Here is a 13,901-nt window from a genome sequence, read left to right as displayed (position 1 = left end):
CTTTGCTGTTGTTCTGGGATTGATTTGCACTTTTCGCACTAAAGTACATTTCATCTCTAGGAGACAGAACACGTCTCCTTCCTATGGCGGCTGCGTGGTCCCATGGTGTTTATACTTGCGTAATATTGTTTGTACAGATGAACGTGGCACCTTCAGGCATTTGGAAATTGCTCCCAAGGATGATCCAGACTTGTGGAGGTCTGCAATATTTTTTCTGAGGTCTTGGCTGATTTCTTATGGTTTTCCCATGATGTCAAGCAAAGAGGCACTGAGTTTGAAGGTAGGCCTTGAAATACAACCACAGGTCCACCTCCAATTGATTCAAATTAGAAGCTTCTAAAGCCATGACGTAATTTTCTGAAAGGCACAGTCAACTTAGTGTATGTAAACTTCTGACCCACTGGAATTGTGATACAGTGAATTATAAGTGAAATAATCTGCCTGTAAACAATTGTTGGAAAAATGACTTGTGTCATGCACAAAGTAGATGTCCTAACCGACTTGCCAAAACTATAGTTTGTTAACAAGAAATTTGTGGAGTGTTTGTAAAAATTATTTTAATGACTCCAACCTCAGTGTATAGAAACTTCTGACTTCAACTGTACATATTAAAAACAGACAATACAGCAATACATACAATACACCATAATAGAAAATATACATAGACAATTGTAAAATCCTGCCAAAAACCTTGTCAGAGTGGTTCTTCCAGTTTGCATTATTGCTCAAGTTCTTCTCTAAGCTCAGGGCTTAGATTAGTAACATCCTTAATGGTTGTTATGAGAAATCCACCTACTCATCTCTGTCTCAGATGCTGCTTGGTTTTAGACCTCAGGAGTCAGGGATGTTTTGAAATGGAAAGGGGGGTCAAAAGAAATGGGGAGGTTAGGGAGGGTGGGGAGGGAGCGGTGAGCTTAAGGAAGGTGAAAGTAGCTATTATCTTCTCAACCCCACAGCTTCACCCCCACCACTCAGCAGAGGCCTTCCTCTCACCGTAGGAAAATAATCACCAACGCTGTAGAGTAGACATTAACGGTGGGTGCAAATGAGAGAGACATTTAACACTCACAGACAGTTTTATATGCTTCAGGTGATGCTGCCTCCCACATACAGTATACACAGTACACAGACAGACACACACACATGTGCGCACATGCACACACACACACACACACACACACACACACACACACACACACACACACACACACACACACACACACACACACACACACACACACACACACATCCCAGGCAGAGGGCCCTCTTGAACAAACACTTTACATGCTGTGACATCATTATGCAAACCAAATTAATGGAAGGGTAGAAATTACCATGTTTTCTGCATGTCCCCCCCCCCCACAAATGTCATGTTGGATAATGTAACGTTGTTTCATGTGGAACCATACAGCACCAAAAAGGGTTGTAACCACAGTCAATCCCTTTTTTTGTGCTATATAGAACCCTTTTTTGAAGGTTCGATAAAGAACCATGCTAATACAGTTCTAAATTGAAGCTTTATGTTGCTATAAAGAACCCTTTCCTATAAAGCACTATAAAAGGTTCTATATAGCAGAATCCTTTTTGGTGTTATGATTACAACCCTTGATGGTTCTTTATAGAACCTATATGGAGAAAGTTTTTTTTTTATAGAACCATAATCAATCTCAAAAGTTCTCCAAATAACCTTTTGAAGAACCATACAGGGTTATTTTTTTCTGGTTAGCCATATTAAAGTGTTAAAATTCCATAGGTTTTATTGTTGTGTTCATTGACAAGCTTAATCAGGTGTGCTAGCTCTGGAATGGCCTTGTGTCAATTGAGAACTGTTGCTTCAGTAAGTGGTTCTCAATTCTCTCCTTAAGGACCCTTAAGGAGAGAATTGAGAACCACTGACTGAAGCAACAGTTCTCAATTGACACAAGGCCATACATGAGTCTTTCACAAAACACTGTCATTGGCCATAGTCATTTTCAATATGGCATAGCAAAAAAGATGAGATAAACTGTAATGACACTCGGTTTTACAAAAAGAGCAGTGCTCAAACCACGCCCCCAAATTTTTCTAATGATCCACCACCCCTACATTTTAATTAGCACTAAAAGAGGAAAGAACCCTTTTTTGACTCTGCTAATTACAAATAACCATTTAACGACTCAAAGGGTTATTTGGGTCAGTATGGTTCCACATAGAACCATCACCCTTCACAAAGAACCCTTGAGGAACCCTTATTTTTGTGTGTGTATTGGTTAACAACATTTTCTTTGTGTTCAAGACCAACATGTGTGATGTCCATCTCCAACTCATCTGTTCATTCGTTCATTTGTATACATTCATTGATGGAATGGAGAGATGGAGTATGAGTCCAGGCACTTGCTGCCTTCAGCAAGCAGCCTAAATTGAGTCTGTTGTGGTTGAATAATGAGGAAAACCGACAGGTTTCTGTCAATTTAATCACTGCTCTTGTGAAAAGGAGCGCCTGGCTGCAGAGAAATTCACCACTTCTCAGAACGAGAGAGAGAGGACACAAAAACAGTATGATGATCATCGAAATCTCTAGTACTGTAATATTTTTTTGTGACAAGTCTGTCCACAGACAGCTTTGTTGTTATTGAGGTCATGTTATAATATTATGCCAAACCATGCATGCTCCTTGAGCACAGCAAGATCAGTGCCTCATGTCTCAGTCGCTGCTCTAACTAAACTGTAGCTGCAGATTGTCATTAGCAAGCTGCCTGCTGGGCTGTACCCGCTGTCCTTCCAGTGACCCTATACCTTGGGTGATGCCGGTTTTGACTAGATGGGATACAGCTTATGTCAGATTGACCAGAACAAGGGCCTCCTGAGTGGCGCAGTGTTCTAAGGCTAGCTGTGCCACCAGAGATTCTGGGTTCAAGTCCAGGCTCTGTCGACGCCAGCCATGACCAGAAGTCCGATGGGGAGGCACACAATGGGTCCAGTGTCGTCCTGGTTAGGCGAGGGTTTGGCCGGCAGGGATGTCCTTGTCCCACCGTGCTCTAGGGACTCCTGTGGCAGGCCAGGCGCAGTGCATGCTGACACGGTCGCCAGGTATACAGTGTTTCCTCTGACACATTGGTGCGGCTGGCTTCCAGGTTAAGCGAGCATTGTGTTAAGAAGCAGTGCAGCTTGGCGGGGTCGTGTTTTGGAAGATGCATGTCTCTCAACCTTTGCCTCTCCTGAGTCCGTACAGCAGTTGCAGTAATGAGACAAGACTGTAACTACAAATTGGATACCACGAAAAAGGGGTAAAAAAATTAATTTGACCAGAAAGAATTGACTTTTCGTAACATTGAGTCTGTTGTGGTTGAATAAGGAGGAAAACTGACAGGTTTCTGTCAATTTAACCATTGCTCTTGTGAAAAGGAGCGCCTGGCTGCAACTTACGCAGCAGGTTAGGATAATTAACTTAGCAGGTTAGGAGAATTAGGTTACGGTTAGGGTTAGGGTTAGCTAAAATGCAAAACCAAATCTACTTTTGAAGTCAATTTGACATAATCTGTATTCCTCTAGCCATGACTAGTGATGCCACCACAGCCTGCATCTGCCACTGCCCACCGGAGCGGCATCAATCATTAGCACTGCCGGCCGTGCAAATGACAAAACAACCATATCCAGGGTAGGGTGTACTGAAACCAGAACCCTAGTCATGCCATGAAAAATCTACATCCCAAATGGCACCCTAATCGCAGGGCCCATAGTCAGAAGTTGTGCACTATGTAGGGAATAGGGTACCATTTGAGACTTAGACAAAGCCTCCATAAAATGCACCACCGTGCTTTGCTTTCTCCAGCTGCCATTCTTTATTTTTTTTAACGGCCATTTGTTCCAGATCTTTGTGGGATGGCCTGGGAGGGCATGGAATCCCAGCGTTTGCCAGTGTGGTGTTCTGGATTCTCTCAGCGACACCTTGGAGGAGCGTAATTAGCATTGATGTTACGGTTGAAACAACCACCAGCATCTCCAGTCTGAGAGAATGGTTCCTATAGCCCATGGAGTGAGGGCTGAAACGGCTGTAATTTTTTATGATTACTGACTGTAGCTACATGTGTTTAGTATAAAAAGGGATCCTTAAGTCTCAGTGGCCTATCAGTGAGCCTGAATGGAGTCGTGTGGCTGCTGGAGGATTTGGCCATGCTGTGACAATATGGTTTGGTAGATCACAGGGCTGCTGGGTTGTATATGGCTGCAGGATTACCGCAATGGCTGAGTCATCTTGGCAGAGTAATGACCATTGGTTGCTGCTAGCCAAGGGGTCTTTATGAGGATGATGATGTTGCACCTTAATTTGTCTCTTCATCTCCCTCTCACTTTCCCACTCTCGTTCTTCTCTCTTCTCCTCCTTTTTCTACTCAGGATGGTGGCAGGCAAGGCGGAGCCGGCCATGCCAGGGAGGCTCTATGTCCACCCAGACTCCCCAGCTACAGGAGCCCACTGGATGAGGCAGCTGGTGTCCTTTCAGAAGCTAAAACTCACCAACAATCACCTGGACCCCTTTGGGCATGTGAGTGACCCTCAGTTTACCTACCTACAGCATCCCAGCACACAGGCTAACATTCACTCAAATCAGTGGCTGTCGGTGCCATTTAAGATGAGGGAGGATTATATATATATTTTTTATGAGCACTGCCTTATTTCTATTATAGCATATTGGATGACTGTCATTCATATTCCATTCACCCAGTTCAATGTAACAGTGATAGGTTTAGGCTACTACATGATACTCAAATTTTCCCTGTACCCTTCATGACACAGGTGCACAGGTTGAGAGAAATTTGAGTAATCAAGGTGACAGACAGTGACACATTCAATACTGCCTTGCCTGCATCTAGCTGATCTAGGGTGTAATCATTAGTCCAACAGTTGCAAATGAGAGTTTCTGTTGGACAAATTCAGGTATGTTTATCACTGTTTCGTTCCGTTTGCTTCCATTTAAGAAACCTTTTTAAACAGAATCGGTGCAATGAATAGACCCCTGGTAACACACTAACAGTTCACTTTCATAGCACACGTGATACACCTTTTCCCTTCGCTTGTGGACTTCAGTGCACAGCACATCAGCTGTCTGACACCAGACGAAAAAACCTTCATATCATGACCGCTAAACCACTACACACAGCCAACATCATTGCCACGTCATAGTCAACTAGAACTACAAGAACTAATGCTTTAGTAAACCCAGTGTACAGTAAGAAAGTAGTTTTACAGTTACACCGGCGGACCCCGGTGGCAATAAATTAATAAAACCAAAAGCTTACCTTGACGTGGAAGAGTTCCAGTGTTGGACAGCCATAGCCAGCTAGCTGACATAGCATCCCTCTCTGTTTGAGTAGGCTAAACTAGCTAGCTGCATTTGCTAGCTAAGTGAAATAAAATGTAAAAAATACAACCAAATATAGCTCTCTCTCTCTCGCTTCTCCTTAATTTTGTAAGAAATTTGTTCAAAACTGTTCAACTATCGTCTTTCTCTTTGAGGAAATTACTCACCACATTTTATGCACTGCACTGCAGTGCTAGCTAGCTGTAGCGTATGAATCAGTAATAGATTCATTCTCTGATCCTTTGATTGGGTGGACAACATGTCAATTCATGCTGCAAGAGCTCTGATAGGTTGGAGGACGTCCTCCGGAAGTTGTCATAATTACTGTGTAAGGAGGTGAGAACCACGAGCCTCTTAAGTTTTGTATTGAAGTCAATGTACCCAGAGGAGGACAGAAGCTAGCTAGCTTAACCTAGTGTCTGTAAACAATTGTTGGAAAAAATTACCTGTGTCATGCACAAAGTAGATGTCCTAACCGACTTGCCAAAACTATAGTTGGTTAACAAGAAATTTGTGGAATGGTTGAAAAAATGGTTTAAATGACTCCAACCTAAGTGTATGTAAACTTCCGACTTCAACTGTAACAGTACACAACTAAACTATGGGTATATACTGGACAATTGCCCAACAACAACAGGTACTTTGGCCATGTGACCTCACACTTGGCCCTTAAAGCCACTTAGTTCTTTGTCATAGAGCGAAGTGTTCTGCTTGTCACATCACTTGGCCCTGCTGATGCAACTGATCAACAGCTTGACTGCTCTGAATAATGTCAACAACGTCTATAATCTTTAAGCTCAATTAACTGTAAAGGAATAGAGAGAGAGTGAGAGCGAGGGGGATGGTTAGCTACTGAGGCCTCACAATGTAGGTCACATCCCAGGAAGGCACTGGGTCATTTCACACAATATAGCTTCTCACTTCTCTTGGCCATGTAAAACAAGAGAGGTGACTGGATACGGCTCATTTAGTAAAAACTACACAGTGGATGAGACTTCAACAGACCGGCGTTAAAACAACAGCAGGATAGAGCGTTTTTTTAATAAGAGACTGAGTCATGAAGCTGTCTTTATGGAAAGCGAGGGAGAGAGGAGAGGGAGAGAGGAGAGAGGGGGAAGGAGTCGAGAAAAGATGGCCGGAGTGGAAAAGGAACAGAGGGTGAAAGAGGGAATGAAGTGGAGGGAGTGACAGAGAGAGAAGAGAGGGAAAAAGAGAGAGAGGAGAGAGGGGGAAGGAGTCGAGAAAAGATGGCCGGAGTGGAAAAGGTACAGAAGGTGAAAGAGGGAGTGAAGTGGAGGGAGTGACAGAGAGAGAAGAGAGGGAAAGAGAGAGAAAGTGAGTGTCTTGCTGTGACGGAGGCAGCAGTGCTGCCCAGAGGAACTCTGAGCAGGCTTGTCCAAAGCCATCCCGTCAGAAGGAGAACTCATTAGGTTCATAACCTCTGGGATCAGCGGCGGGGCCCGCTGTCAGGTTGAGTCCGCCGCCTGGATAGTGATAAGGGCGAGTAATGAGGACAGAGAGAGAGAGGGGCCAGGTCTAGCTAAGCCCTGCTGATGGCCATAGAACAGCCCACGCCAGCAGGGGAGCCAGAGAGCCTCTCCTCCCTGCCCTGCATAGCACTGGATCCACCACCCACCTGACCCACTAAACCAGGGGTGTCAAGCATACGGCCCATGGGGGGTTAAATCCAGCTCGCTAATAATCACTGAAATGAAAGTTAGACAGTCAGGGAGCATTGAAAATATTTTCAATGCAGCCCTCCGGACCTCATTGAAGACTGAATGCATTCTCCGGTGAAAAATTTGTTTGACACCACTGCTCTTAACTGACCCACAGCCAAAATAAAACAGCCTGTGAATGAAGTGAGCTAATGACAGTCAATGACAGACTCTGTTGTTTGTGCATTTGAGAGTGTGTCTTTTCAAGTGTGTTTATATATGTGAGAGTATGCGGTCTGCATGACTGTGTGTGCAAGTATGTGGGTCAGCATGGCTGCTAGTCCAGTCCAGAGCAGGATGGCCGTCAGCTTGATTCAACCCAGGGGTCTCATATCTATGACAGACCTTCCCCTTTCTGACCATCCCCCACAAACTCTGCCCTTCCCTTCCCTTTGAGGCTGACCTGCTCAGCATCAGCAGTAAAAACACTATCACTGATCTGGGATCTGGGCTCCCACTGACCCATGCTACTGTTGACCAAGAGATGGTCCAAGGAATCACTCCTGAAATGCTGTCACTTCCCAGCTGTCACTGAGTGTCTTGGTTTAAAAAACAGTTAGCAGACTGTCTGGGGCTGGCATTTTCACCCACAAGATAAAAAAGAGAATGCATGATTTGGTTCTGGATTGATCCAAGGAAGGCTTGTCCTGCTCAATGCAACCAGACAGCACAGAGAGAGTCAGACTCCTTCCTGCACTCCCCCCAGACAGACACTGGCCAGACTAGCAGACTAGACAAAGGTCATCACCAGAGAGTCTCTAGTCAACCAACCAGTAGCTTAACTCTATCCGTTTTCTGCCTCAGGTCTCTAGGCAGCCAATGAACCAATTGTTTATCTCTGTCTGAACCTTGCCTCAGCAAAAGGGTGCAACGGCATGTGAGCATTGTGCTGTTCAGGGTGCAACTATGACCCCGGCTGCCTGTGCCCTGATAGCACAGGAGGCTGCTGAGGGGAGGACGGCTCATAGTAATGGCTGGAATGGAGTGAATGGAATGGTATCAAACACATGGAAATGCGTTTGATGTTATTTTTTATTTAACCTTTATTTCACCAGGTAGGCCAGTTGAGAACAAGTTCTCATTTACAACTGTGACCTGGCCAAGATAAAGCAAAGCAGTGCGACACAAACAACAACACAGAGTTACATATAAACAAACGTACAGTCAGTAACACAATAGAAAAATCTATGTACAGTGTGTGCAAATGTAGAAGATTAGGGAGGTAAGGAAATAAATAGGCCATAGAGGCGAAATAATTACAAATTAGCATTAACATTGGAGTGATAGACGTGCAGATGATGATGTGCAAGGAGATACTGGGGTGCAAAAGAGCAAAAAGATAAATAACAATATGGGGATGAGGTAGTTGGGTGTGCTTTTTACAGATTGGCTGTGATCGGTAAACTGCTCTGATCGGTAAACTGCTCTGACAGCTGATGCTTAAAGTTAGAGCAGGAGATATAAGTCTATAGCTTAAGTGATTTGTAGCGATGTGTTCGATACCATTCAATTTATACTGTTCCATCCATTACTATGAGCCCATCCTCCCCAATTATGGTGAACCGGCCCGCCTGTGCTTGATAGTCTTAACCCCTCTCTGTGGTAGCCTCCTGGAGGGGTTCGCCTGTTAAGATAATGCCCTTGTACTACTGGTCCGTGAGTCTAGAATGTAGGGGAGGTGGGAGTGGGGGAGAGCTTGATGCTCATCGGCCCTGACAGAGCTGCGCTGGAGATAACCCTTGCTCCAACCCTGCTGACACTCTAGTGAGCACGTGGCTAGGCTACTGGGCTAGTCTGAGCAGACTGGTGCCGATGTGCTGACCTAGCCCCGCCCAACCCAAACATTGAGCACGCTCCACACGTGCTGATTGATGCACTATACAGTTGCAACTCAAGTGTGACAAAGGGGTGCCCACTTTTCAGTATCAACACATTGAACTACAGTATGTATATTGACAAATTTCCACATTGTATGGACAAAGTTGGGCATTGTATGCCCACTAATGCTGACTCCAATAGTATTACAATAGGCCTACCTGCTAAAAAGGCTAGCCATGGAAAACCTGAGCATCTTAAGCACCCCAATCTATTCAAGTCAATACAATTACATCACTTGGAATTTAACATCTAGGCCAGGGACAACCATTCATTTAAAGGAGGAACAACTAGCCTTAAAAAAGAAATAAAAACGTCTTAAACAGTCTTAAACCTGTGGTGGTGTCTGGTCATTCACTGATGCCACTAAGAGGACTGTGTGCTGTGATCGACTCAGCTGTCGTTCGTCTGACCCTGTACTTTCCATCTTTCCCCCTGATAGATCATCCTGAACTCGATGCACAAGTACCAGCCTCGGCTCCACATCGTCAAGGCCGACGAGAACAACGCCTTTGGGTCTAAGAACACAGCCTACTGCACTCACGTGTTTCACGAGACAGCCTTCATCTCTGTTACCTCCTACCAGAACCATAAGGTACAGTATGTGTGCCACCCATGTTATGTGTGCCACCTGCTATCTGATGTTCAACGTCTGCTGCACACACAGTCTGACACGTTTCTAATGTCAGTAATACGAGAGCATGTCTTCAAAACACTATCTGCAGGAGAAATGTTCCAAATTATAGAAAGACTATTTTTGACTGAACCTAGCTGCACATTTCATGATGAGTCTCAAGTGCAGTGACAAGATATGTTGCTGTCTTCTCAGATAACTCAGCTGAAGATCGAGAACAACCCGTTTGCCAAGGGTTTCCGTGGTAGCGACGAAGGGGACCTGCGTGTCTCCAGACTCCAGGGGTATGTTCTGTATGTTTATGGGAATGTGCCACTCAATAAAAAGTATATGGAATACTTACTTTATCATAGAAACAATTATTATTTTGGGACAGTACATCATTCCTTGGAACCATTTGTTCCTTTTGGAACTTGTTCCATTTCTTCCTTTATCTGTGCTTGCTTCCTTTAATACAGCACTCTCTCTCTGCTAAGTAGAATCTGTAACGCAAGTAGTGGTGAACTACGTTTAGTTCAACTAGTGATTTAATTAAATTTTGCAGTAGCTTGGTCGTAGTTGAACTAAATTCAAATCTTTGTCGTGTTTTACCATGTAGTGGTGAAGCTAACTACTGGAACTACAGACACACTTTAACAAAAATAAAATATTGGTGAAGTAGGCAAGAATTTACTTTTTACACATTCTGTTAACAGCTGGCTCCAGAGTGAACTGCTCTTGCAATTTGTGGTCTGACATTTTAGATTTAGAAGTAGTTTGGATGTAATTAACCACTTTTTCTAAGAAAAATTGAGTTAAGTAAGCTATATTTTTCTTAAGGGTAGCTTTTATGTAGGTTAACTTCTTCCAGTGTGAAGTAACTGGTAGCTTGATAAACTATATTTTCAGAGTAGCTTCCCCAACACTAACACTAATCCTTCCGTTCTTGTTTTCCCTTCTTCCTCTCCGTAGAAAAGACTACCCAGTGATTTCTAAGAACATGGTTCGCCAGAGGCTCCTCTCCTCACATGGTCACCGGACGGGGAAGCTGGGAGCTGGGGTGCACCTGTCGGGGCACCCCCAGGTCCTCTCCCACTACCAGTACGAGGGTGGGGTGCCCCTGGGGAACTCAGACCACCAGGAACACATCTCCAATTCCTTCCCTCCAAGCCGAGAGCCCAGCCTGCTCTACCACTGCTTCAAACACAGAGGTGGGTTAGATACAGGCCTACCTGAACATCTCCACACCTGTCAATCACAGAAAATGGGCAGTCCTCATTAGTCTTTCAGAAAACTTTGTTGTCTTGCAACACATCTTTTGGTGCTACACATCAATATCACACAATATAAATGGCTTGGTACACAGTTTCAAACAGTATAAAGAAGCATCATAGGTCACAAGGTTGATACATTTAGTTTTTTCACTCAGTGATGATGATTTAATCTTAATTTCTTTACAGATAACACCAGGCACTTGGAACTGGGTTGTAAACGGCCATATCTGGACACAGCACTTCCAGCAGTCTCAGAGGAACACTACTTCTGCTCTCCTCCCACCTACGAGCCTCCACTGCTGTCCCACCCCTATTGCGGTGAGGCCATAAGCTCCAGGGAGGCCTGTATGTACGGAGGGATGGAGGGAGAGAACGGGCACGGGGCTGGGGGTGCTGACGACCTGGCTCCCCCCTCTCTGAACTGCAACATGTGGGCGTCGGTGCAGCCTTACCCGCGGTACAGCGTGCAGACAGTGGAGGCTGTCCCCTACCAGCCCTTCACTGCTCACATCACCAGTACTGCCACCGCCACCTCCGTGGTGCCCCACCACACCCCCACCGGACCCCCTCGCCCCCAGTCCGACATAGGAATTTACAGTCCAGCCACAGCACAGCGAGGCCTGGCCACCATCCCCTCGTCGTCCTCCATCTCGTCTTCCTCTCCACCGGTTCCTGGTTCCAGGGGTAGCAGGCCGGTGGTCCATCCTCCTCTGTACCACAGGAAGCCTGGGCCTGGGTCTCCTCTCCGGCCTCACAGGGAGTTCTCGGCCTTCCCAACACAGAGCACCCTCCCATCCATCCGGGACCCGTCCTACCAGTACCAGATGGGGCAGAGCAGTGTAGGGGCCCACTGGAATGATAGCTAGGGCTAGGGAGTGCTGTGTGGCTCCTGAGGCAGCGGCAATGTCCACCCATCCGGTCAGTTCAGAATCAGCCAGCCAGCCAACTTTGAACTGCCTGTGAGGCATCTGAAATTAGATTATGTTGAAATACAGCCATGATGACCATGATGAAGCCATAGTAGTTTAGCATGAGGAGAAGCAGATCAGAGTGACCAAACTCCAATAGAAGCCTACATCTGCCTAAAAGATCTGCTCCTTCAGATCCATGTTGTCCTGACTGGAGGAGCATTGTGCCTGTGATGATGATAATGAGTATTCCAGAGGAAGAACCCCTCTATAGAATTATGCAAAAGCTTGCCATATAATGGCTTAAAAAAATCATCTAAAACGTTCAATGTCAAACTGCCAAAAGGAGATGTGTTCAGCAAAGTGAAAAATATCCATTATGCCTTTGAAGTAGTGTGTTTATGGTAAAGATGGACAAGTACCAGTAATGAATTGATTAAGGTTTCTAAGAAAAACATTTAAATGCAAAACTTGATCATATTATTATCAGCAAACGAGGGAGTGGGACATGGATGTGTATGTGTAAAGAGATTGAAGTAACAGGCCAAGTGTTTTGTTGAAACTTTGAGTAAAGCCTTCATTTAATTTTGCAATCTCTGCTTGTATTGAGATACATTGCCAGTTAGAAATCTGTTGAACTTGTAAACATGGGCTGCAGGTAAACTACACAACAAGCCCACCCATGCAGTCCATTTGAGCAGAGCTTAAGTGAGTGTAGTTCTAGATCTCATCTTCAACCATACTCCTCTGCTAGCCATATTGTAAGCTAGCGTGACACTACTAAGCATGAAGCCAAACGGCCCTTAGTTAGCGGTAACCCAAGTCTTTGAACCACAATAGGGCAGTAATCGCTTAGCACTTTGGCTCCAAACCTGCGGTCCGTTCCGAAGCAGCGTTCCCGCCTGTTGAAGTGAGACTTCAGAGAAGGTCCCTGGCCAACCAGATGGGAGCTTAAGGAATCATTGTTAAGCCAACGCTAGTGCAGAACACAGAGCTCCGCACAAATCCCAGCCCCAAATGACTGCGTTGGAAAAATCCTTACAAGACTGCAAATGTAAAACAGCCCGAGTGGGGCGGGCGAGGAGCCACATTGTGAAGTCAAGCTGAGCTGAACTGAAGCAGGGACGACTGGGTAACATTCAGCCCGGCCTGTCTGACCTTGATAAGTAGGGATGGGTAATAATAGAACAATATGGTGGGTCTATTACCTAGCAGACCCACATTATCTCTTCATTATTACATGTTTTTTCTCCATATAACTTCTTTGATTTTTTTTTCTCCCAAACATGATGAAATAAATATTTGAATGCCTCCCATTGTTGCTTAGCGTTATGTAAAACAAATAAACAGTCAACAGAGTACCTTTGCGGATGTATTGCACTGGTAATAATGTTAATGGTTATTACCTTGGCTATCTTGGATTCAGTCTGAATTTAACTTCCGTCTATCCTCCACTAGCACTTCTTGTCATTGGTGATCTAAGACACATAGGCTCACATCAATCATTACGGGCGACAGGTAGCCTAGGAGGTTAGAGCGTTGGGCCCACAGAAATATAAATTATATTTCTATTGTTGGGCCAGTCACCAAAAGGTCGCTAGTTTGAATCCTCTAGCCCGACAAGGTGAAACGTCTTTCGATGTGCCCTTGAGCAAGGCACTTAACCCTAATTGCTCCAGGGTCGCCGCAGATAATGGAAAATCCTGGCCATGACCCCACTCACCGAGGGTGTCTCGGGGAGAGGTGGGATATGCAAAAAAACACATTTCCAATTCACAGTTGTACATTTGTGTAATAGGACAAATAAGCACCCACCAAATTATTATTATTAAAAACCAATCAAGCTATCAACGACATTTTTAAACATTAACAACTACACCCACCTAAATGGCATCAAACCATGAACATTGACTGGGTTAGTTAGTTATCTGTCAAGTGAGATAATTTGTGTGTATGTCATATGTCAGTGTATGTGTGTGTATGTGTGTCAGGGCAGCTGGCTGGACAGTACAGTATGTAAATGAATGGGTGAGGTAAAGGACAACATCCCAGGGCATACATACATACCGGTACTGTAGCCCTCTGCTTTCTCACACACAGCAATCATTAGGGTCCTGAGTTATGGTTCTGCCCTGGCTCTTGTCAGTGCCTCCTCTCTCTCTCTCTCTTCCTTGT

At 44.9% G+C, this 13,901-nt stretch overlaps 1 protein-coding gene across 1 annotated transcript in view; it reads left to right on the top strand.

The window, feature by feature from the left end:
* The window catches only part of LOC110503840 (T-box transcription factor TBX4-like), a 31,102-nt gene extending 18,065 nt beyond the window's left edge, over positions 1-13,037 (top strand). Inside the window, exons 5-9 of the mRNA XM_036962006.2 lie at positions 4,375-4,522; positions 9,374-9,526; positions 9,761-9,849; positions 10,517-10,755; positions 11,005-13,037. Coding sequence (XP_036817901.2) covers positions 4,375-4,522; positions 9,374-9,526; positions 9,761-9,849; positions 10,517-10,755; positions 11,005-11,684 — 1,309 coding nt within the window. The 3' untranslated portion in view covers positions 11,685-13,037. The remainder of the gene's footprint in view (positions 1-4,374; positions 4,523-9,373; positions 9,527-9,760; positions 9,850-10,516; positions 10,756-11,004) is intronic.
* Positions 13,038-13,901: the final 864 nt, after the last annotated feature.

This window comes from Oncorhynchus mykiss, chromosome 24 (assembly GCF_057628025.1).
Source record: "Oncorhynchus mykiss isolate SJ-2025 chromosome 24, ASM5762802v1, whole genome shotgun sequence".
In the NCBI taxonomy this organism is placed as follows: Eukaryota; Metazoa; Chordata; class Actinopteri; order Salmoniformes; family Salmonidae; genus Oncorhynchus; species Oncorhynchus mykiss.
Note: the sequence above shows the minus strand (reverse complement) of the source record. Positions and strands in the feature narration are given on the sequence as shown.